This window comes from Sander vitreus, chromosome 17 (genome assembly GCF_031162955.1).
Source record: "Sander vitreus isolate 19-12246 chromosome 17, sanVit1, whole genome shotgun sequence".
In the NCBI taxonomy this organism is placed as follows: Eukaryota; Metazoa; Chordata; class Actinopteri; order Perciformes; family Percidae; genus Sander; species Sander vitreus.
In genome coordinates this window covers 21,027,807-21,053,602 of record NC_135871.1, presented here as the reverse complement: position 1 = coordinate 21,053,602, position 25,796 = coordinate 21,027,807, and the positions used below count along the sequence as shown (strand labels likewise).

The following is a 25,796-nucleotide window of genomic DNA, read 5'->3' as shown; positions in this document are numbered from 1 at the left end:
TGGATAAGGGATCGGCACCCATAGTATAGATAGATAGATAAATAAATAAATAAACAATACACATTATGTCAATATAACCTTTGGTCATGACATCTGATCTTTACTTTTCATTTTTTCGTCCAGATGGTCTGGTGGTTGAGCCTGACCTGTCTACAGTGTTCTGCCCAGACCACAAGGCAGCTATGGTTCTGTTCCTGGACCGGGTTTATGGCTTTGAGAACCAACATTTTCTTCTCCACCTACTAGAAGTTGGCTTTCTGCCTGACCTTCAGGCAGCTGTCTCTCTTGACACTGTAAGACTTGATTGTCTCAATATGTGTACAAATAAATTGTGCAATTCACTAAGTTAATGAATTTGTGTTTTGTATGCATCCCTCCTGATAAAAGTAGATTTATTAGCTTTTATCATAACATATCTTAATATTCACTCTAAGGAAACATTGTTTGCATTCTTGAGCATGGTCCCTGGTTTCTTCTTTCTGCTTCCTCACTCCATTTGCCAGTTAAGTTCCACTAAGTTAATTGCATCCTGTAAGTGTTAACCTCTCTTTTTCATTGCAGGCTGACTTAGGATCCACTGATATGGCCCTGGCCCTCAACAGATACTTGTGTACATCTGTTCTCCCCCTGCTCACCAAATGTTCAGCTCTCTTCTGTGCTTTAGAAGACCATGCTTTGCTGGTGGATTCTCTCATTCAGGCAATCTACAGCCTCTCCAGGGCTCTTAGCTTGACCAAAGCTCAGAGAGACACTATTGAAGATTGTTTGTTGGCTGTGTGCAGGTAGTGCTTTTACTTGGTATGATAAAGCAACCTACAGATTTAGGGTTCTGTCTCCATTTGGCTATTATTGCAAAATGTTATTGCTGTTGTCTTCAGATAGGATATAGATTTGTTCAGCAAGTCACTGATTACATATTTTATGGTACAATGTTATTTTTGGAAGCTGCATCTTCTGTGGTCTTCCATTTTAAATTCCTGAATTACTATTAATAATTTTAAAAAACGGCAACACGTTTTTGTTAACTGACACAGACTCTTAATCCCGCTCCTATTTAATGAATCACTATAAAGCCGGGTTTTGCCTGGTTTAGATTTGAAGTTGATTTGAAGTGTGTGTGTGTGTCTCTCTCTCTCTCTCTGTTGGTGTATGTATGTATGTGTATGTATCTGCTCATGTGAACAATTCTGCACTCATTTGTGTCCTCAGTAAACTCCAACCATCCAAGATGCAGCCTCTTCTTCGACGTCTGGCTTTCGATGTTCCCCATCTCACAGACTATAGCAAGATGCCACTAAAGGTGGATAAACACATTTCCGTTTACTACATTATATGTGAAAATGTATTAGTACACCAAGTTAAAATTATACATTTTATTGACTTTGGTCAATACTTTCAACTACCAGCTCTTGATCAGTCACTACGAGCAGAGGTGGAAGTACTACTCGCTAGCTGAAGGGCAGGGTGACCAGGGTTTGGCCTCTGAAGAGGAGCTCCACCTCTCTAGAAAGTTGTTCTGGGGTGTCTTTAAGGCCTTGCCAAAGAAGGTAAACCATATTGAATACCTGTTTCAATCTCAAGATCCCATTACAATTATTTAGAATTAGAATAATATTTTCATGGAGCACCAAAAAAGTTCTCAGAAAATGAATAAATGTTTAATTTTTTGACAGTGTTATCCTACCATTGATTTATAACCTTCTCTTTTTATCCTCAAGTGTACAGTATTTCAGGAAAGATGGCAAAATCCGTATTTGATTTTCTTATTTAGTGAACTTCTAGAAGAACATGAGTGAAGGAAGATATAACACACTTCAGATTAAGAGTACGTTTTTCATATCCTGGTATGAAACCTCTCACCTCTAAATAGAGTTGTTGGAAATGTTGGAAACATAAGCAATAACTCAATCTTTTCTCAGTAGACTCGATGCATGTACCAGCATATTTCTGGCAGATACTTACCTGACAGATTGAGATCATGAAACATCAAATAACTAAGTTAATTTGATCATTCCAGTCCCACTTGTGACCCACGTCAAACCTCAACCAAACCAAGTCAACATTGCAGAGAAGAATCTCTTCAGAGAAAAGTTATAGTGTGTATATGTAGTGTAGCTTAGGCGTATAGTTTATATAAATTTCCAGATTTATTGTACTATGCTTACTATGCTTATAGATGCTTGTAGATTGGCTACAACTGAAAAAGAAAGTGGAGACTTATTTGAATAAGTAATTCGTAAGAATAACTGGTTATGTGAACTAAATTTCATAGCAGTTGACTAGTGTTATGGGATTCAGTATATGTTATATCAGTTTGTTACTGTTTGTATTATACACTGTGTTTACAACCACTTAATCAAGCCTGTCATTGTTGGCTTCCTGTAGTAACTACATTTCTTGAATGTCATGTAAACGAGTAAATTCTCATTATTGGGATAAGGGATTCACAGCTAGATTTCAGTTGGAGAAACAGGATTTTTCTTTTTACCACTTTACTGGGTTTCTAACAGGGTTTTTTAAATTATTGCTACAACAGAGATAGGTCTTTGTATCCGAAATAATTAAATCCAACATGTTATTAAATTGGAATTAAATAGGCTGATATCCTCACCTAAATAGTGTTTTGTTTTCTCAGGGTCACACATAATTACTGTTGCAAAAACCAGGCTTAACCAATATCATCCAGTTGTAGCATTCTGCAATTGGATGTCAGCTTTGCAATATGCCAGATTTGGTTCGAATGATAATTCAAATTATCATGTCCCATGCTGTCTGTTTTTCTTCTTTCCTTCTTCTCACACCATGTTTCCTTCCATTCCCCCTTCCATTTCCAACTCTACAGCCCTATGAGCCTCAGTTATTTAGGCTGTGTGTCCAGTGCCTGGCTGCAGTGGCCAAGGCCCTGCCTCCTGACCACATGGACTCAAGCGGTGTGTCCCATACTCAGAGAAAAGAATCGATGGACACAGAAGGACACTTTGACCCCATGCCTGTAGATACCTCCAAGTAAGAGACTGACCAGGGAATGCAGGGATATTTGTTGATTATGGATAAAGAATAGCACATGTTGATTCTGGACGACCTGTTCTGCTCCAGGAAAAGTGTAAGCTATAATGTGGTAGGCAGAATTAACTTTGGTAAAATAAAATGGTCATATTCAAAGAGGTGTGAAAATAAAAACGTATGTTCTTCTTGATTAATCTTTCAATTAATAATGCGCAGTTGGCCTGGCTTTGAGTCTGATCCGTGGCCCTTTGCTGCAATTCATCACTTCTCTTTCTCTCCTCACCTTTCTGTCATTGCTGCTCTATCATAAAGACAGTAAAAGCCCTAAAATAAAAATTATGCTCGGTTGGATCCAAATGTGTTACTGCGCGATAAAGCTTTATGATGTGTTATTTCTTTCCCTGCACTAGCGTGTCAGTGCCAGAGAGACTGGAGTTTGTAGTGAACAAGTATGCAGAGCATACTCACGAGAAGTGGTCACTGGACAAGGTAATATAACAATAATTATTCCTCAAATCTGAATGGCCTGTAGAAGTTGACAGAGTAGAGTTGATTTATGATATCCTGATCAGGACTGAACCACTTAAGAACACATTTACACATTTACTGCTTGACAGTGTCAAAACATTGTCTGTGTTTTGGTTGGTCGAGCTAATATATTAATCTCTGTGTATTTTAATGTGTGATTTTCACTGAATATGTTTGTTATCTCTGTCAGTTTGCCAATGGCTGGGTTCATGGGGAGCAGCTATGTGAGAACACCAAGGTTCACCCTCTCCTCAAGCCATACAGGGCTCTGGCTGAGAAGGTGGAGTGAGAAGTCAATCATTTTTTTTTTAAAAAGCAGTGAACTGAGAAATTCCAGATGCACTTGCATACCAAATGTAGTGTATGTGATATAAAAGATTAAAATGCCTCGGTTCTTGGTCTTTTGTCTATGGAGTGGACAACAGACATCTTTTTAAGTTTAAATTTCAAAATAGTTTGAGTATGTTTTGCTCTGCTGCTGTCCTTCGGTGACCTACTAAATTCAGTTTTATATAAGGGTTTATCTATATTTCGGAGTTTTTCAGGAGAAGGAGGCATACCGCTTGGCCATTAAAGAAACCATAAAGAGTATGCTGGCCTTTGGATGGACCATAGAGAGAACCAAAGAAGGAGACGCATTTGGCACGCATACCTTTACGCGCCGAGTATCTCAGTCTGGACAGGTATATGTACTCCATAGGCCACATTCACTTAGCCTCTGGGCGCCAAACGTGTCTGTTCTAGTAAAAGTTATCTCATTCACAAATAAACTTCTCCCTACTGGATTTTACAAATTTTGTTGTTGTAGTTAGCCATTTGGATTTTAGCTTTTTCTAAATGAGTAATTTTCTATTTGTCTGTCGTAGCTGTCTTTTGAAGGAGCATCAACCTTTAGCCCCAAACCTATGGACATGAGCAGCATCACCTTATCATGGGACCAGTATGTAAGTATTTCATTGTTTATTTCTGCTTTATACACCATTAAAGTTGGTAAAACTTTAGTTCGACTTTAATCCTGGCACACAATCTGCAGAGGTGGTAACGCTGGTCTCTTACCAATGTCAGTGTAATATAGCAAATACATTTAAATAATCCAAACAATATCTTGCATGTAAACAGGGCTATAATTATGAGTTGTCAGATGTCATGTACGTGGCTTAGGTTAATGCAGTTGCAGTCTAACTGTACTGACGTCATTTTCTTTTGAAACAACAGTCATGCTGCCTCTCTCAGCTAACCACGCCCTCTTCTCTAAAGACACTAGACTGATATCATAACATGTGTTTGTTTTTTTTTCTTTTACTATATAGGCTATGGCTGAACAGTTGGCTAAAAACTACCACAATGCCTGGGCTAAGAGGAAGAAATTAGAACTTGAGAGTAAAGGTACCATACCATGGTGTCAACAAACTTTATATTTCTTCAAGTCCTGTTCTCTCAGGGAGCACCGAACAGTTACCAAAATTGCAATGTATTCAACCCATATCTGTTCTCAGGAGGGGGTGGCCATTCAATGTGTGTACCCTATGATACCCTGACTGCCAAGGAAAAGACCAAATTCAGAGAGAGAGCCCAGGATGTCCTCAAATTCCTTCAGCTCAATGGCTACACTGTGTGGAGGTGAGTACAGAATGAGCCTGTAATCGCAAAAGGGCAATGTGATACAGTATTTATCAGGTGGGTAGCAAATTAGGTGTTCCATTTTCATTTCACAGTGGTGTTCAGGTAATTCCGGAAATAAAATACATAGTCCAGATAATACAGTAATTAAGGTTAGCGCTCGCTGTCTTTTCAAGCAGTCGTGTGTCATTATCCTGGTTTGATTTCACTTCCTCTACAGGGATCGGAAGACAGTGGAGATGGACTTTCCAGCCATAGCCAACTGCTTTGGCTACACTCTCCTTCAGCGGCTGCTGTCTCACACCGAGGATGCCCAAGAACACATGTTGGAGCTGGGTAACACGATAGTGTTCATAATTGTTAAGGCCAAAAAACAAAAAATAATATAATAAAACACATGAAAGAACGTTCACATTATACATCCCAACGGTATGAGTACCTTATGTAGCTGACACTATAAGGTTTTGACTTGAATCTTCACATTTTATCAATAATGAGCAATGGTCTCTTGAGTCTACAGTACATTCAGCAAGTCTGCCTCAGGGTAGTTTTGATTTGAACCATCAAAAAATCGCTCACAGCAGGCCTGGATATGTGAACTTGTGTCAAAATTATGTAGACACACTTTTATTATTTATATTGTTCTATTTTGTCTAGAGTATTATGGTAAGTCTTTAATTGTCTTTGATGTAGTATTTCATTGTGTTTTCCTTTCCAGAGGTGATGCAGGCCAGAGGACAGATCTCTAAAGGAGCTCCACACCAGACACCAATTAATTTTTTTTCTAAGGTTTGCTTGAGATCAAATATATATCTAAACACAGTCGAAATCTTCTGTCTGATATGGAATCTCTAACATTTAGCCCTCTTCCAATTACATTTTTTCAATGCCATTTTCTTTCCTCTCCTCAGCCTTTTTCTTATTTCATTTACGCCATATAAGTAGTTTTGTTAGGTGGTTGCCATGGGCAACCCCTCTAAGTAAAACCCTTTGTGGCTGTGTAATTTATTTAACCATTTTGGAAATCCATGTGGGTGTGTCGATTGCCATCAGGACATTGATTAAAGCTTCCCACACAGTTCTGCCTCTATGAAAGCAGCGAATGAAAAGGGTTTATTTTTCATTGATGGAAACCACTGAGTCAGACCCAGTCAGCCAATACCATGAACAGTCAGGCCTCAGATCTCTACACCCTACACTCCCATCCAACCACACACTCGCACAACCACAGCTCTGTCTGACTGTCCATCTGTCTGTCTGTGTGATTTGATAGTGCTTCATAAGAAGAGCTCATAAAGTGCAACATTTTTTATTTCTCTCAGCGAGTGTGATGTTGCCTTAATGAAGCACTGGAACAAGTAGGGGCAGAATGTAAGTGATGTCAAACTGCTTTAAAATGTTGCGCCCATTGGCTATTACTCCACAGGTTATCCTTCCTCTTTTGGAACAATATGTGAAGAGCCACGGCCTGTATTTCCTGTCCACTTCTCTGTGCTCAAGTGGTAGAAGCCATGCGTCAAAAAAAGAAAAGGAGATGATTGCAAGGTATGTAACCTGCAACAATACAAACAGTATGCTGATTACACTAGCTGTATTTTACAATGTTCTTACGCTCTTGCACATTGTATTGTATCGGGACAGTAATGTTTTGCATAATTTAAGTTTTATTTCATGGAAGTTTTTTTCCTGATTGTTTCTCATAATTACTTTTTCCACCCATCCTCATTACTGCACTTCTTTTCTCCTCACATCCAGCCTCTTTTGTAAGCTTGCAGCTCTAGTAAGACACAGGATCTCACTCTTTGGTAAGGATGGTGTGGAAAGAAAGCTTATTCAGACATCAATTTGTCCCTTGTTCTCTTGTTAGTTGATTTCTTGGTTTGCTCTTTAAGATGTAATTGTCTGAAATTCATTTAAGTCCTTGTGTGTTTATGCATGTTGTGTAGGTGCATATCTTTTTGTCTGTTTGTGCTGACATTTTGGATTAATTGTGTGTGCATGTGTTTTTCCAGGAAACGATGCCTCATCAGTTGCAAGTTGCCTCCATGTTTTGGCTCAGGCTCTGGATGCCAGGTAGCTAGATGGCACTACTGTCACACTGTGCCTGAGTCAATCTTGTTGCTCTGCCTGCGGTATAATCAGTGTCACCCCACCATGTCTGAGGATGAGATGACTGGTGTAATTGAGCCACTGATACACTGATGCTATCTAATTGTGGTTGATATCACTTTTACTCCCTGAGGACAATGCTTCTGAAGCATGACGCTAGAAGTAGGCTCTGCAGAGATTGTTCTCATTTGGACTTGTCTAATTTAGAACACTTAACTGGTTTTATTATAGCTTTCCAAAAGAGACACTGCATGATACCTTTAATTTTCTGCACTTTTCATATACCATTGTTCCTTATAAATTGTCTATTTTTGTTGAAAACTAATACATTTTTATTACACGTGCATTTTTGCTAGTCACAAAAACAAGTAACTGCCATTTTGTCATCCTTTGGCCTTAGGGTATTGATGAAGTCAGCCCCAGAGTCTATCCAAGCATCTCTGCATTCATTCTTTGAGGCAGCTGCAGCTGATCTGGAGATGACTGTGGAAAACCTTTCTGTGACCATGGTCTGTTTGCCTCAGAGTAGGAGTCAACAGGCTAGAGGAGTGGCCAAGGTTATCAGCTTCACAACCTCCATTCTCCTCCCCACCCTCACATCCCTCTTCCAGCATCTTGGCAACCAAAACTATGGAGTGGACCTCCTGGGTAAGGAGGACCTTGATGTAGACCACTGTTAAGGAATAATGTCTCAAATTATTGTGCGCTGCATTTTACATCCTAAAATCCACAATTGTAAATATAGCCTGTTAACATATTTTCCTGAACATGTTTTCCTGTACCATCACAATAATACACATACAACCTCCACCACATGTGTTTTCAGTATTCCCATTTGTTTTCCACCGTATGCTATTGAGCTGGATGAACAGCTGGCTTCCACACCCACTCCCCCTGAAATTACTCAGGGACACCCTCCCCTCAGCTTCCTACCTTCCACATCTTTGAAATCAGCTCTCATTAAGTGCTTCAGTCATGGCCACAGAGCAGCAGGAGCATATTGTCTTCCTGACTAATATCCTGACCTTCCAGGAATAATTCATTACCCGAATCAGCAGCCATTCAGCTAGTCTATCTCTCTGTGAATGCATGCTATCATCTTTCCTACTCTGTCCTCGCTGTTTCTGAAACAAACCCAACAAGGCTCTTGTCTTTCCAGTGGGGAATATCCAGGTGTCCTGTTACAGGATCCTCAACAGCCTCTACTCTCTTGGCACCAGTAGCAGCATCTACATGGAGGGGTACCACATATATTGCTATGTGACCGATTTCACAATTTGTGCTAATAACAATCTGTCTTCTTCTTTTAATCATGTTTTTTTTCTCCATTTAATGTCTATACTTATATGCTTTCGGTAAAAAAAAGAAGGCACTAATTAAATGTTACATTAACAGTTTTTGTGTATACTGTACATACAATAATTAATTATAGAAATCACAGAAATGCTGAAATACATGAATAGTCCACCCTCATCGATTACGTATTATTGTGGGCCTAACAAGTACGTATTAAGTACTTATTAAATGTATAAAAGTCAAGGTAAGGTAAGAAGATTTTTCAACCTGAGATTTGTAGCTGGCAAGTAAACTTACATTAACAATCCTACCCCATAGAGTTTGATAAGATTTGAACATAAGTCAGCCCATGCCTACATCCTAACACAGCATTCCCATACAGGCAGAGGCCAGCAGCAGGTGCCTGTCTGGCAGCCCTGACTGGGACTTTTCCTGTATGCTTCCTGGAGCCATCCCTAAACCAAAACAACCCTTACTCCATTTACAACACCATGAGTGCTTCTGAGAGAGAAGGTAATAAACAAACACACTGATAGATTATTTTATAAGTGTTGTCTGTTTAATCTTCGCCTCCTTGAATAGCTCTCACCCCCGCATCTTAACCCCCATGTTTTCTCAGCCTTATTTTCCATTTCTGTTACTGTTAGACCTGGGTCTGTCAAATCAGGTAGAGGACATGTGTCCCCTCCTGCCCTCTCTGGAACAGGCTCTGGGGGAAGTGGAGGAGTTGGCAGGTGCTGGTGCAGGAGCTCGCCAGTCCCACTACATCCATGTCACGGAGGTCACTTTGCCTATGCTGTGCAGCTACATGTCCCGTTGGTGGTATTGGGGCCCTGAGGTCCAGCCAGACAACCAAATCTGCACTGCTGTCATTCCTCAACATGCAAGTGATCTTCTTGGCCACATGCTCCGTATCATCCACAACCATGTGGGAGCTAGCCAGGGTGACTGGATGAAACAGCTAGCAGGTATTGTGGTCATGTACAATACTGTGATTGTTGTGTGGATTCCTTATTCCACATCAGTTATGGATTTAATTTTTTCCAATATTAACCGTTGTCATATCTTTCAGTTTATTCTCAGCCAATTATATGCAAAGCTCACACTGAGCTGTTAAAGAGCCACTTCCTGCCACTGATGGAGAAGGTGAGGAAGAGGGCTGAATGTGTGCTGCTAGAGGAAGAGCAGATGAAAGCAGAAGGGTGTGATACCTCCGAAGCAGAGTTGCAGATACAGGAGAAGTTCACTGTACTTGTGCGCGACCTCTATGCCTTCTATCCCCTCCTCATTCCATTTGTGGATTCTAATCGGTAAGGCACGCTGCCAAGGAGCTTAGATGTGGAGAAGCAAGCTTGTTTTTCTGAGGCCAAAAGCTCCAGAAGTAGTTTGAAATGTTCGTAGAGTCAATGGAAAATGGCTATTTTATAGTGACATTAACCCACCAGTAATGAGCATCTTTCCTCTAAAGTTCTTCAGAAACCTTTTGAAGACCATATTTTCCATTAAACAATGGAAAATACAAATACAACTTTTTTTATAGATACAAAGAGAGTGGTTATTTAATTTTATTATTTTAGTTATATGATAAGCTTTACAGGAATACATTCTGCAATAATACTGTGATATGTTTTGGTTTCTCTTGTCCCAGAGCCAGCTGGCTAAAAGAGTCGAACCCTGACGCTGAGCAGCTGTTCAGCATGGTGGCAGAGGTCTTTATATTCTGGGCCAAATCTCATGTGAGGATGACACCTAGTGTTTTTTATTTTTTTATTCCTTGTGTCAATGCTATCCAAGTGAATATTGTACCCTATAAGCCATGTAACTTTTATTCACAATTGTTTGCTACAACAGAATTTCAAATGGGAGGAACAGAACTTTGTGGTCCAAAATGAAATCAACAATTTGGCTTTCTTGGTCAACAATGACAAAATGTCCAAGGTCAGCCATATTTATAAAGAACTGCATCTCTTTAAATCATAGACACTACTAGTAGTTGTATGGTAATCACAAAAGTAGGCACCTGCCAGGTAAGTCTCTAAGTTAAGTTATCTTCATGGCTTTTTAATTCTCAGTTCGACCATGAACAGAGGAGGATGAAGAGGAAGGGGGATCGTTATTCCACACACACCTCTCTCATTGTGGCTTCCATGAAGAGACTGCTTCCTGTGGGACTCAGTGTTTGTTTTCCAAGCGACCACAGCCTTATCATGATGGCTAAGAGCGGCTTTACTCAGGTTAGTTGTACCAGCATTAATGTAGTCCTCATGATGATAAAAATCCTTTTATGTAAATCACAGTATTTATATGAAAATCTGCATTGTAGTATGATCAGGTGAAGGTGAATGTCTTACAGTATCTCTGTGGTGTGCGTATATATATATTTAATGTTGGCCATTGTTTGCTTTTCACAGAAGAACACTGAAGATGAGATTCGAGAGCAGGTTTTTAATTGCCTTATACATCTTCAGAGTCAGGTAACGATTTTTATTTTTGTGTTCTAAACATTTATACAGTATTTGACTTAGTATGTTAATTTCATAAAAAGTATTAGTTGTATTACAAAACATTTGAAGGTTTTTATTTATTTGGGTTTTCACAAAAATTCACAAAAATAGACAAGAGTCTTATAATACAAAAAGAATACAAGAAAAAGAAAATCCTAAAAGATAGATATTCCTATATTACTCTATAGTTGGGGCTGAAATGAAGTGCCATTGCATTCTGCATATTCATTGCCATGCCTGAGTACATGTGCCTTTTAATTTGTGGAAGGCAGCAAGTGTGTGGTAAATTAAATTGAAGAATGCTCTCGTAGCCTGCAAAATCATAAACTGTATTTTAATAATCTCAGTCAGTTACACATTGTTTACCAGACACACCAATGTGACATAATCACAATACTGTTCAGAATATGCATGCAATATCTGTTTATTCATAAGTCAGTGATGAAAAAAGCACAAATTTGGCTTTGTCATTAGCATAAACAAACATTTGATTTATTTTTTCACAGCCCATGATCCATCCTTTGCTGGTTGTATGGACATTTGTCAGTGTTGTTGTTAATTAATTGAAATTAAAGGCAATAGGGAAAGCAAGATTCAGAACAGCATCTTGATCCCTTAATTTGTATTAGCCTTTCCATTTCAAACCAAGCTCCTTCATTCATTCATGTGTTTTGCCCTGTTAAAGGTGCATGGTCTCCAGCAGTCTTTGTAAACATATATTTAACTGAATGGTTGAAATACAAAAGAAAGAAAGAGGATAAAAGAAATAAATGTGGCATTCTTTTTTCCCTTTACAGGTGTCAAACTGTTTGAGGCAGGACAGCCTTTATGCCAAACACCCAAGCCAGCAATGGGCCATTCCTGACGCAAAAAGGACTGTAGACAGGATTCTGGACATAGCTCGAGTCCTTTATTACCTGGACCAGGTGAGCTTTTAAAGCAACATGAAAACATTGCCAGTAATGCATCTGTTGAAAATGTTTACTGGTACTCCTGTTGGCTCTAAAGTGAAAAGAAAAGTGACTTTTAAGGTGATGGATCTCTTTTTTTATCAGAAGACTTGTTGACATGTCACTGTAGGAAAAATGCAGGTGCAAATGATAAAATAAATGATGGCTGAATATAATTTAGCTGCTTCAGTTTCAGGGTCCTGGTATTGTGCATGTTGGTTCACTGTCACACTGTCAAGAACTAGAATTAAGAGCCATCTATATGCCTTGTCCTCACTTGGCCGTTGATTAAGTCTTAGACATTTTGTGATGTATGTATAGGCTGTACTTTTATCCATTCTATAAACAACCCTGATGAAGACTGTGAGTCGTCCTCTTCTTTCTGTAAATAAGGTGACTTGTCGTCATTGAGTGTGACCCAACTCTGTCATCATTAGGGTCAGAGTAGAGAAATTGTAGAGAGTGTTAGTAGAGTGTTTTTGTGTTTTTCCTGAGGCCTGAGGAAGATGTAGAGGTCCCTCTTCTGTGTTCTTATCCCAAACACTAATTTAGTTGGAATATATTACATTCAAGAAAGTAATGCCTGCAGTGCAGCAAGACAAATGCACGAAGGTGAACCTTGCCAAAAGCTACCATTGAAACCCCTTAGGTCATTGCAGGTTCATGTGTTGTGCACTACCTTGTTAACATTACCTATGTAACATATTTGACTTTGGTTTTGGGTTCAGGTGGAACACCCACGGAGAAGTAAAAAACCTGCATGGCACAAGGTCTTATCCAAGCAGAGGAAACGAGCGGTGGTGGCCTGCCTAAGGATGGCTCCGCTCTACAACTTACCCAGGTACAAAAATATCTATGACTACATTAGCATTAGCATATGAAAGCCCTATGGCCGTGTGTTGTTTGTATTTGATATATGAATAGTATTTGATTGTCTGTGTCTTGAAAATTATAGCTCCACTCTCTAGTGGACGTAATCATCACCTCGGATAGGTATAAGAGGCTTTGATGAATTGTTAATAATGGGTCTAATCACAGCTATTTTATAGTCATATGCTGCCTCTTTTTTATTTCTTATTTGCATGTGTGTATGCAAATGGTAATCTCTTGTTGTCTCTTTACCCTTTCCTCTTCCTCCCCAGGCACAGAGCTGTCAACCTGTTCCTCCAAGGCTACAATAAATCCTGGATATCAGCTGAGGACCACAGCTTTGAGGAGAAGCTTGTGGAGGATTTGGCTGTGAGTGGAAAAGCAAGCCATTTTTAGTAGAATAAAAACAATTCTGTAACAAATACTTATTTTCCGTAACAATCAAGTATCAAAAACTGAGGAGGACACGCTGTTCTGATGCTGTCCTCCTCTCCTACTCTTTCTTCAATGCCTAACAGATCTATCTCTTTCTCTCCCTGTCTTTCTGCTTGAGCAGTACTGGTTGAAGCCTGAAAATATTGTAAACAAATTAATAACATAACTAATTACACTGGTCAGACTGTTCAGCTCTGTTTCAGACTGATACCTCCGGTTCAGGCTGGTCCTCATCCTCAACACGTGCCTTTTTCAGTCGGGGAAAATACTTTTCAATACTCATCTGAATTGAAGCAGCAAACATTCAGTGTAAGAGTAATAAAATGACATAACATCATTTATAATAAGTTTATTTGATTCACAGCTGCTACATATAGTGTTTTGACCTCGACAACCCAACTGCATTTTACAAACTTGCGACTAGTTAACTTTCTAAAGCAGGAGCAATCGCTTGTTTGGTAAGAGTCGGGTCGGGACTTCAACATTAACACACTGACAACATTGTATTCAGAATATAAAATATTTTTATAGCACTTTTTAATATGTGATTGTGTAAAGGTGTTCACGAGATACCAACCTTTCGTGAACTTGTGAATTTCGCCAGCCGTCTTTGTTTTCATGGAGCCAGACGCTGTGTGCGCAGAGGAGAGGGGCTGTGTGTGTGTGTGTGTGTGTGTGTGTGTGTGTGTGTGTGTGTGTGTGTGTGGCCTATGTGAGAGAGACGTGTGAATGACAGAGAGACGGAGAGCAGTGAAATGAAATGCTATGTATTAAATAGCGTCACCGCCACAAATTAGTCTATGTGTGGGAAACACTGGCTTTACCATTTTGTACTGATAGTAAATGATACAAGATACTCTCCAACAGTCGTATTTTTGTATATGGTTGTATTGATTTCACAGGAAATGTTGCTATAAACAAGCAAGTTGCTTATTTTTTTACATTTTAACCCCAACCCCAAGTCCCACATAAAGTTTGCATCAAGTAAAACAGCAGAATTAGTTTTTGTACTCTCATGAAATTAGATGAATATGTAGGCCACATGTACGCACATATGTACATATTTATGCAGGTACATACATAAGAAAGAAGAAATGAAATGTAAATAAATAAAATATAAAAGGTAAAAAAAGAAAAAGATTAATAAGAAATGTAATCATTCAGTCATTCAATAGCTCTTTACATTCAAAATCCGATGAAACAGATTTACTTCCAAATGGGAATATCATGAGGTCTTTAAGCCATAAAGAAGCTTTGGGGGCAAATGGTGACTTCCGCTCCAACAATATCCTTCTATGTGCTAATAAGGATGCAAAGGCAATAGCATCCCTTATTTTCCTCCCTAACAATCGATGGCCTGGTAATACTCCAAAAATAATAGTGTCTGTACATGGAGTCAACACAATGTTCAAAGCCCTAGACAGGTGGTTAAAAATAGCTGTCCAATAACCCTAAAGACGAGTACAAGCCCAATGTTCATCTGTCAATTTAGCTGGTGACATGTGGCACCTATGAGCGATGGTTATTGTGGACAGGGCTGTGGGTATTCTGCTCTCGGAGTCCAAAAGCAAATCTAAATTGAGACCAGATTCTTAAAGTTGAAATATTCACTGGGTCATGAGAACATTTTGATGGTTGGATGGGAATACTAGATGAGAGCAGAGCCAAACGTAAAGTAGCAGGGAAAGATTTAGCCTCAAACTCACACCAACTCAGTGTTGGCTCCTTGATCCATAGAGTCATTGTGTATATTAGCCACCCAATAGTACATTTTTAGATTAGGAAGACCCAATTCACCTATGGATCTATGTCTCTGTAAATATTCTCATCTGATCCTGGGGGTCTTTCCATATGAAAGAGGAAATAAGCTTGTTTATCACATGGAAAAAAGATTCAGGTAAAAAAGAGTGGCAAGCTTTGGAAGAGGTACATTTTAATACAATTTACCCTACCTGCAATGGATATATGACATTCCATCTCTCTAGTTCCGCGTAAAACATAATAAATCATCCGCATATAATGAAAGGTGATGTTGTGTATCAAATCTAAGAATTCCTTGATTAAAGTTGGCAGATTTAAGTGCAATAGATAAAGGCTCAATAGCCACTGCAAACTACAACGGACTCAGAGGACACCCCTGATGGGATCCTCTGCCAAGGGTGAAATATTGGAACCTCATCCCATTAGTGTTTATGGAGGCCCTTGGTGAAGAATACAAGAGAGTGATCCAGGAAATAAGCTTGGGGCCGATTCAGAATCTATTAAAAACCTTGAAGAGGTACCCCCACTCCACCCTATCAAAAGCTTTCTCAGCCTCCAAAGAGACCACCACCTGTGGTGTCTCATCGGATGGTGAAGAGAAAATAATATTGAGAAGCATACGGATGTTAGAGAAGGAGTGGAAGTTTTTCATGAACCCGGTTTGTTCGGGTGAGATAATGTTACGCAGCACCTGTTCAAGCCAGATAGCTAATGCCTTAGCTAGAATTTTATAGTCTGCATTTAAAAAAGAAATTGGGCGGTAAGAGTTGCAATCTGAGTCGTCTTTGCCAGTTTTTAGTATTAAAGTAATCGTGGCCTCGGTTGACAGTCTGGGGCAGGGTCCCCTGTTCCAGAGAGTCGTCAAACATTTTTAAAAGGAGAGGGGCCAATTTATCAATTCATCTTTTGTAGAACTCTATTGGATAACCGTCCGGACCAGGGGCCCTGCTGCTTTGCATTAGTTTAATTGAGTCTGCTATTTCACTAGGCTTTAGGGGACAATCCTTCTCGCTGACCTGAGTAGCAGGTATAGATGGAAATTCCAGGTTATCAAGAAATCACATCATCTGTTCGTTATCAGGGGGAGATTGTGAGATGTACAACTTTGAATAAAAGGTTATAAAGGTATCATTAATGACTGATAGGATCACTGTAAGTTCACCAGAGTGGGTTTTTATTTGTTTAATTTGTCCTGCCTTCTCACCATACTCAAAAACCAATCTGCGTGATCGTAACAATAACTTTTTGACTCTTGGGTTGAGAGTAAATTGTAATTCATCTGGAGATTTTGTCTAATTTTGTCCAATTCAGGAGATTGAGTCTTTGCATGTTTGCTGTTCATGTCTCTTATTCTTTCCATAAGCTTTTCTTGTTCTTGTTTTTTCAATTTGACTGCCTCGCAGAGTACGATATAATCTCTCCTCGGACAACTACCTTCAGAGTCTCCCAAAGTAGAGATGGGGATATGAAGTCAGAGTTGTTCGATATAAGGAAACCATCAATAGCTTTTGAGATTGTTTCACTGAATATATCATCATTTAACGATGGCAGTTCAATCTCCATGGGGGACGTGTTTTCTGTAGAAGTGTGAAGGAGAGGTCAAGCAACAACGGAGCATGATCAGATATTACAATAGTGGAGTATTCTATGCTATTTACAGCAGATAGGAAAAAAAACAATCCTAGAAAATGTTTTGTGGATGTGAGAGTAGAAGGAAATATTGTTTTTTGTCAGGGAAAAGAACACGCCATGGGTCAATACTACCATTTTGGAAGGAGGGTTCCTTTTAGGGCAGGATTTGTCGAATAGTGGATCTATTGCACAGTTGAGGTCACCTCCCAAAATGAAATGGTGGGAGTTCAGGTCAGGCAGGACTGAGATCATTTTTGCAACGAATGATTCATCTACCCAGTTAGGTGTGTAGAGATTGACGAGAGCAACATCATTATTGAGAGAACCAGAAACTATGATGAAGCGGCCTTGAGGGTCAGCAATGACTTCAGTTGGGAAAAATTTGACCTTCTTATGTATTAAAAGGGCCGTGCCCCTTGCCCTGCTACTAAAGTGGGAGTGAAAGGTTTGGCCAACCCATGAGTCTTTTAATCTGTGATGGTCTTTAGTAATTAAATGGGTCTCTTGTAAAACGGTAATGTCAGTCTTAAGATGTTTTAGGTGGAAAAAAATTCTACCTCTCTTAACTGGACACAAATCTCAGACATGCTCCCCCATTCCTTGTTACATTAGCTTTTATCAAACGTTAAGGAGTAAGGGGAGGGTAATATAAAGTAGTGTCTTGTTGAGAGAGAGAGATGGAGGAGACAAGAAAGAGAAGATAGGAAAAAAGGGCAGAAAACATGATAAAGAGTAGTACTTTTTGACTTTTCTAATATTAGAGCCGTCTCACCACCATGCGCAATTTTCACTCCCAAGTAAATTGAATAAGCATATTCAAATTTACTTCATTTAGTTGTGTTTTCAGTGTAAACACACTACATTCTTAAACCCTGTTTAGAATTAGTACATACAAGATTGAGTAAGTTCTGCCTGTAGGGCACACTTCCTGATGCTGTCCCTTAAATATTTCACTGTGGTCAAGTAGACAGTTGTGATTTGACATTGTGCATACATTATTTTTTATGTTAACGCTTTAAACATTTGTATTGAAAAAGTTAAAACATCAAGGCTTTTGGAGTATGTGTATATTTAACAGAAGTTCCAAATAAATATAGTTTTGTCTTCTCTGTGCATGTAAACATGATCCTGTTATGTATGTTTGTGTATATTGTATATTGTGTGTTTGCAAGAGAGTAAGTCAGCCACCAGAGGCTGTGGATGGCCAGTGTTTGACATTATTTGACAGCACACACTAGTGGCTTTACTCTTTCTCTGGACTGCAGAGCGGAGGAGTGATGGAGCTGTGTGGAGGTGTCAGAGAGGGAGAAAAGAAGGTGGAAGAAGGGGCCCAACCAATCGATCCCCTCCTACAACTCATTACACTCTTCAGTCGAAGCGCCCTGATGGAAATGAGGTAGGGGTGTGTGTGTGTGTGTGTGTGTGTGTGTGTGTGTGTGCATTCTAAAACATAACATGCAGTTAAAACCCTGTTCTACTGGTCCAACCCATCACCAAGAATGTCAATATTAGACTCATCAGAATCATCCATCCATCCATCCATCTTCATCCGCTTATCCGGGGTCGGGTCGCGGGGGTAGCAGCTCCAGCAGAGGACCCCAAACTTCCCTTTCCCGGGCCATATTAACCAGCTCCGACTGGGGGATCCCGAGGCGTTCCCAGGCCAGGTTAGAGATATAATCCCTCCACCTAGTCCTGGGTCTCCCCCGAGGCCTCCTCCCAGCTGGACGTGCCTGGAACACCTCCCTAGGGAGGCGCCCAGGTGGCATCCTTACCAGATGCCCGAACCACCTCAACTGGCTCCTTTCGACGCAAAGGAGCAGCGGCTCTACTCCGAGCTCCTCACGGATAACTGAGCTTCTCACCCTATCTCTAAGGGAGACGCCAGCTACCCTCCTGAGGAAACCCATTTCGGCCGCTTGTACCCTGGATCTTGTTCTTTCGGTCATGACCCAGCCTTCATGACCATAGGTGAGGGTAGGAACAAAAACTGACCGGTAGATTGAGAGCTTTGCCTTCTGGCTCAGCTCTCTTTTCATTACAACGGTGCGATAAATTGAATGTAATACCGCACCTGCTGTGCCGATTCTCCGACCAATCTCCCGCTCCATTGTCCCCTCACTCGCGAACAAGACCCCAAGGTACTTGAACTCCTTCACTTGGGGTAAGGACTCATTCCCTACCTGGAGAAGGCACTCCATCGGTTTCCTGCTGAGAACCATGGCCTCCGATTTAGAGGTGCTGATCCTCATCCCAGCCGCTTCACACTCGGCTGCGAACCGATCCAGTGAGTGCTGAAGGTCACAGGCCGATGATGCCATCAGGACCACATCATCTGCAAAAAGCAGCGACGAGATCCCCAGCCCACCGAACTGCAACCCCTCTCCACCCCGACTACGCCTCGATATCCTGTCCATAAATACTACAAACAGGATTGGTGACAAAGCGCAGCCCTGGCGGAGGCCAACTCTCACCTGAAACGAGTCCGACTTACTTCCGAGAACCCGGACACAGCTCTCGCTTTGGTCGTACAGAGATTGGATGGCCCTGAGAAGGGACCCCCTCACCCCGTACTCCCGCAGCACCTCCCACAGTATCTCCCGGGGCACCCGGTCATACGCCTTCTCCAGATCCACAAAACACATGTAGACTGGTTGGGCATACTCCCAGGCTCCCTCCAGGATCCTTGCGAGAGTAAAGATCTGGTCCGTTGTTCCACGACCAGGGACGGAATCCGCATTGTTCCTCTTCAACCTGAGATTCGACTATCGACCGAACCCTCCTTTCCAGCACCTTGGAGTAGACTTTACCGGGAGGCTGAGAAGTGTGATACCCTGTAATTGGCACACACCCTCTGGTCCCCCTTTTTTAAAAAGGGGAACCACCACCCCGGGTCTGCCACTCCTTAGGCACCGTCCCCAGACTTCCACGCAATGTTGAAGAGGCGTGTCAACCAAGACAACCCCTCCACACCCAGAGCTTTAAGCATTTCTGGACGGATCTCATCAATTCCTGGGGCTTTGCCACTGTGGAGTTGTTTAACTACCTCAGCAACCTCCACCAGGGAAATTGATGCCAATCCCCCTCATCCTCCAGCTCTGCCTCTACCATAGAGGGCGTATTAGTCGGATTTAGGAGTTCCTCAAAGTGCTCCTTCCACCGCCCTATTACCTCCTCAGTTGAGGTCAACAGCGTCCCATCCTTACTGTACACAGCTTGGATGGTTCCCCGCTTCCCCCTCCTGAGGTGGCGAACGGTTTTCCAGAAGTACCTTGGTGCCGACCGAAAGTCCTTCTCCATGTCTTCTCCAAACTTCTCCCACACACGCTGCTTTGCCTCTTTCACGGCAGAGGCTGCAGCTCTTCGGGCCCTTCGGTACCTTGCAACTGCCTCCGGAGTCGTCTGGGATAACATATCCCAGAAAGACTCCTTCTTCAGTCGGACGGCTTCCCTGACCACCGGTGTCCACCACAGTGTTCGTGGGTTACCGCCCCTTGAGGCACCTAAGACCCTAAGACCACAGCTCCTCACCGCAGCTTCAGCAATGGAAACTTTGAACATTGTCCACTCGGGTTCAATGCCCCCAGCCTCCACAGGGATCATGATTTACTGAAATCTACAATATCTTTCAATTCTTTGTAGGTTCTCTTTTTAGTCATGACATGTTTTGGTCGACCAATCCCATTGAGGTATCTCTGGGATATTCTCATGATATTCTGCAGAGAATAATATCTAATTTGTCTTCCCTGATCACAGTAAGCTTGGAAATGACGGTCTCTATACGTCCTATGCTGCTATTATGGCCAAGGTAAGAGAACATGAGGATGATCCTATTAGTAGTACCTAAATATTTGTTGGTAATGTGTTCAAATAATGCATTTCTTTTTTTTGCTCTCATGTCTTTGGGCATGTCACATGCAATATATAATTGATTTATTTTCTAACCCTTTTTTTTTTTTATCACCACCCTGCGTTGAATGTTTGATCTCCAAGAGCTGCCACAGAGAGGATGACGACGATGATGATGAAGAACAGGAGGTGGAAAGCTTTGAAGTGAGGGAATGGGCTCTTATTTTTGAAATAGATTTTAAGTGTTTCTTGCTTACAGTATTGTAATTGGCTTGACTTTTTTCATCTTTAATATTTTCTTTTGCAATAATAATACAAAATATAGCCACAAGCGCCAATTTTGGGTTCAAACCCTTTCCCGGCCAACGGAAGGAAGCAGCCCAGTCGCCAAAGTTAAAGCTGCAAGCAGCATTGAGCAGGTTTCAAGCTTCACAAAGCTGAGCAAAGTCACTTCAGATGGCTTAACTCTGTAGAAAAAGGGGTGAGACCCAGCACACTCGTGTAATGGATGCAGCAATATAAGTCCTGCCATTTCACCCCCCTTAATCGGATTTGAACAAAGATTGGTACGCACGTTCAGGTCTTTGTGTTGGATGTCTACGTTGAGAAGACCTTGAGTTATGGCGATTCCCTACTAAGCCCCGCCCTTTGCTATGTGTTTTGAATGATGGTGGCCATGGTTTTTGACCAATCTTGCTCATTTATAGTAGAAATGTGTCTTCCACAACGCTGTATACCAATTCTGGTATTGATAGACTCAAACTTGACAAAAGTCAAGTTTATGGTCAAAGAGGCTTTTTTGTAGAGCAAATTGAGCTGGACTTGTGTGAGAAATTTCAAGTTAATTGGACTCATGGTGTGAGGGGTGTGGCCTTTTAAAGTTTTAACTTTGGGCCTTAAGTTATAGCGTCACAATCAGGCCAAATGGCATCATATTTTATGCAAAGCACAAGCACATCATTTCTAGTTATGGTGACAACTTTCATGACTCTAGCTCGTTCAAGGCTACAGCAACTTGACAAAAAGCATAATTAAGCATATAATGCTAAATAGGCAACGTCCACATACACCAGTACTCACCCCCAAGTTATGATTAAACGGTGTGTATTCAAGTTTGTGCATGTCAATACTCAATTTATCTATAGAAATATTCTTTTTAACGTCATGTTGTAATATGATGTAATTCTTAAAGCACATTGAGTCAATTGGACTTCCTTGTGAGGGGCGTGGCCTTTTTTAAACCTTAATTACAGGCTCATATTTCTTGGGAACCTAATGCATTGGGCCAAGTTTCGTGTTTCTAGCTCATTCCAGCTCACAGCAATTTGAGACGCGGCGGAAGACAACAAATAATAATAAACCGGGACAAAAACAATAGGGTTCTACCCCTTCGGGGTAAATTAATAATATATAATTGGCATTTAAGTTATATTCAATTTAACAAATTATTTGACAATTATATATATATATATATATATATATATATATATATATATATATATATATATATATATATATATATATATATATATATATAGAGAGAGAGAGAGTAGATACAGTAGTGAATTGACCTTTCTGTGGCTCAGGAGAAGGAGATGAAGAAACAGAAGTTAGTGTACCAGCAGGCCAGGCTGCATCGTCGTGGAGCTTCTGAGATGGTCCTACAAACCATCAGTGCCAGCAAAGGTAGGGAAATATTAAATACTGATAAATGATTCATAATACTAATTTCAATAAATTACTTGTATTTAGGTTAGTCTGTTGCTTAGTGGAGGGGCATTCTTTTTTAGCAAGTATTTGCTTTAGATGAGCCAATCATAAGCAAGATACTTTATATTTGCTGAATACTGAACCAAAGAGGAGCTGACTCCTGGTCTCAGTAGTTGAGCATAAAGTAAATCATTTCTTTGTGCTTTGCCTCTTTTTAAAATGAGCATCGTGATCTGAAACAGTTTATTTTTCATTTGAGTTGGTACTGTACATCCTGTGATTGTGATCAATTTCCCATCAGGTGCCATGGTCTCCATGATTGCTCCTACATTGAAGCTGGGTATTGCTGTTCTCAATGGAGGGAATGCCACTGTTCAACAGGTATCAATGCTGCATTTGTGTGTCCTCCTCAAATCATACAACTTGTTTGTCTTGGGATCCCCAGAATAGGTTTGTATATTCACAAGTATCTGACATTGGCCATGTCTACATCTCGGGCAGGGACTAAAGACTTTAATATCACGAAACAAAACATTATTAAAATTAACACAGGTGAAAGAAAGAAGAGTTAAGATTAGAGTTGTGACACTAAGAAATAAGGTTATTACAGCAGCTAGATTGGATTGCTAGATTAATTTCATTCAGGAGAAGAAATGTGAAATATAAGCACAATCATTCTGTATATTAAAAAGTATATTAATTAGTAACTTATCAGTAAATAGAAAAGTAAAGCTGTAAAATATGGTATACAGTAAACAGTTGTGGACTGTGGAAATGTGGGCTGCTGTTGTAGCAACTGCTTAATAAACACGGTATTTGTAATGAATAGAGATGGATGTTTTCATGTCATTATGAATAACTATAATTAATTATATTTCTACATTAGTATTTATACATGTACAGGTTTTCCCTTTACAGACCATATTGCTTTCATATTCTGTCTTCTTATGAACATGATGCTGCAGAGACACTGCAGAAAAGCTGGCAGTAGTAAAAACATTTTTTTAGTTAATATTTGCTTCAGATGAGATCCTCCCACATTCATCCAACCTTGTCTTTGATGCTTTTGTTTGATAGAAAATGCTGGATTATCTGAAAGAGAAGCAAGACGTTTGCTTCTTTCAGAGCATGGCTGGACTTATGCAGTCATGTAGGTGAGTGTCTGTAGGAAAATTCTCCTGTCAAATGTCACAAAGGCTTTCAGACTTCATGTGCTGATGGATGAAAATTCTAAGAGTGTAAAAGCTTTTTTTTTTTTTTATCTCTGTGTGTGTGTATGTGCGTGCGTGCGTGCGTGCGTGCACGGTTTTCTGCTATCCAGTGTTCTAGATCTGAATGCATTTGAGAGGCAGAACAAAGCAGAAGGATTAGGCATGGCCATGGACGAGAGCTCAGGTACTGTATTCATATGGAAATAAAATCAGTTTCTGGTGAAGCCATGTCAGAGCAGAAGAGCCTGCTGTGAGATCCTTGGACTTGAAAATACTCTAAATTCACACTCCAAAATCCTATTTTTTTTCTCTGCCTTTCTCAGTCATCATTATTATTAACAGCTGTCTGCCTTCATTGTGGACTGTTTTTCTGTTTTCTTACCCCTTTAAAAATTCTCCGTACTGTCATTCATTCTGTCCTCTATTTCCTACAGTATTACTTCATTCCTTGCCCTTCATCCTTTTATTTCTTGCCCTATCTTTTTCTCAGGAGAGAAGGTGATGCCTGACAAAGACATAACTTGTGACCTATTCCGTTTTCTACAGCTGCTCTGTGAAGGACACAACTCAGGTTATTTGGCCTATGCTGTATCCACTTACACACTGTCACAAAGTTCACATATATTATATTGTCTATAAAAAAAGGACCACATACAGGGTTTGTTGTTTGTTTTTTTTTTACCTCAAAGCCACTTTAAAATGATGGTAATAAGAGCTTAGCACTGATTCATAATTGCTGCAAAAACATTAGCTTTGCTCTAGTTGACGTCCATTGTCTAATTACAATGTCTGCACAGGATGAATTTCTTTGCAATGCTCTTTTCACATTCTATTCAGCATGCTCTTACTTCCTTCATGTCTTAGATTTCCAGAATTACTTGAGAACACAAACAGGCAACAACACCACTGTCAACATCATAATAACCACTGTGGACTATTTACTGAGAGTACAGGTAAGCCTACAGTGATGCTGGACTAACTAACCAAACCAAACTAGTATACAGCTGTTCCAGTTATTGTCCAAAAATATTTTTAGGACCATAATGGTTTCATGATTTCTGTAAACATGTATTTGGCTACTGTGTAAAGGCAGGTTCATCATGTCTTTAAACTAATGGTTAATTCAAGCTCATGAACCACAAATACATTTTTCTGTGCCACCCACTATAGGAGTCAATCAGTGACTTCTACTGGTACTACTCGGGGAAGGAAGTCATTGATGTACATGGACAACAGATCTTCTCCAAGGCCATAAAAGTGGCCAAACAAGTCTTCAACACACTCACTGAGTACATACAGGTCAGTGTTTCATGTATGATTCTTTAAGTTCCTACTGAACATATATTTGTCAGAACGTTGATTTATTTCTTAAAACGATGCAGCTCACATTATCAGTGTTCATACAGGGCCCATGTACTGGGAACCAACAGAGTCTAGCTCACAGTCGTCTGTGGGACGCTGTAGTGGGATTCCTCTATGTCTTTGCCCACATGCAGATGAAGCTCTCGCAGGTATAGCACATTGGTCCACTGACATTTGATAAGCTTATTTCCCTCTAAAATTCTATTGAATCATAAGAATAATGATACTCTAGGTCAGGGTTCTCAAACCGGAGGTCCCGACCCCAAGGGGGTCGCAAAATGATTTCCATGGGTTGCCAGATGGTTGCGGAGTAAAAAACTAAATAGCATTAACATTGTTTGTGACAGTGTTACAGAGTGTGCTGTTTCACATATTTATTTATGTTCACACAAGAAAACAGAAAGAACATGAAAGCAAACACAAACATGTATCTTTTAGGACCTTTGCCTTGCTCAGAGGCCGTCCATTAGATAGGACATTGGAAACAGCAATCTTTAGGATTTATCTCAAAATAAAACTCCACACCAACCTGTTTATTCTAGTGGGTGGCGACTCGAAAAGGCTGAGAACCACTGGTCTAGGTGATAGTATACTGTAGGGTTTTTACCCCAGAGTCCTCACTTTAGTCCTCATGTTAATACAAAACATTTACGGTTTATCTGTTGTTGCAAGCATTGTAAACTTCTTCTGGTAGTGTATCTGGTAAATATGTAAAAGTCTAAAATATGAAGTAACTTTGCTACTATTTACTAAAAATGTAACTGTAAATATATTTTCTTGTAAACAGGATTCAAGGCAAATTGAGCTTCTGAAAGAGCTTATGGATTTACAAAAGGACATGGTTGTTTTTTTGCTTTCCATGTTAGAAGGCAAGTTATTCTATTTTTTTTTCTTCACAATTTATCAATATAAATGGTTTAACAGTTATTATTAATCAACATCAACATTATTTT

At 40.2% G+C, this 25,796-nt stretch overlaps 1 protein-coding gene across 1 annotated transcript in view; it reads left to right on the top strand.

The window, feature by feature from the left end:
- The window catches only part of LOC144532828 (ryanodine receptor 2-like), a 68,931-nt gene that overhangs the window by 30,564 nt on the left and 12,571 nt on the right, over positions 1–25,796 (top strand). The window contains 41 exon segments of the mRNA XM_078273765.1: positions 124–293; positions 562–782; positions 1,210–1,300; positions 1,407–1,547; positions 2,843–3,006; positions 3,417–3,495; positions 3,725–3,814; positions 4,080–4,217; positions 4,401–4,478; positions 4,845–4,920; positions 5,031–5,154; positions 5,375–5,501; positions 5,896–5,943; positions 6,581–6,699; positions 6,910–6,959; positions 7,167–7,227; positions 7,664–7,911; positions 8,423–8,504; positions 8,942–9,072; positions 9,207–9,527; positions 9,632–9,869; positions 10,208–10,295; positions 10,411–10,497; positions 10,632–10,793; positions 10,971–11,033; positions 11,861–11,989; positions 12,079–12,097; positions 12,725–12,854; positions 13,156–13,256; positions 17,987–18,107; positions 20,468–20,519; positions 20,705–20,764; positions 22,147–22,246; positions 22,572–22,651; positions 23,348–23,424; positions 23,592–23,665; positions 23,972–24,052; positions 24,346–24,434; positions 24,652–24,780; positions 24,888–24,992; positions 25,631–25,712. Coding sequence (XP_078129891.1) covers positions 124–293; positions 562–782; positions 1,210–1,300; positions 1,407–1,547; positions 2,843–3,006; positions 3,417–3,495; positions 3,725–3,814; positions 4,080–4,217; positions 4,401–4,478; positions 4,845–4,920; positions 5,031–5,154; positions 5,375–5,501; positions 5,896–5,943; positions 6,581–6,699; positions 6,910–6,959; positions 7,167–7,227; positions 7,664–7,911; positions 8,423–8,504; positions 8,942–9,072; positions 9,207–9,527; positions 9,632–9,869; positions 10,208–10,295; positions 10,411–10,497; positions 10,632–10,793; positions 10,971–11,033; positions 11,861–11,989; positions 12,079–12,097; positions 12,725–12,854; positions 13,156–13,256; positions 17,987–18,107; positions 20,468–20,519; positions 20,705–20,764; positions 22,147–22,246; positions 22,572–22,651; positions 23,348–23,424; positions 23,592–23,665; positions 23,972–24,052; positions 24,346–24,434; positions 24,652–24,780; positions 24,888–24,992; positions 25,631–25,712 — 4,626 coding nt within the window.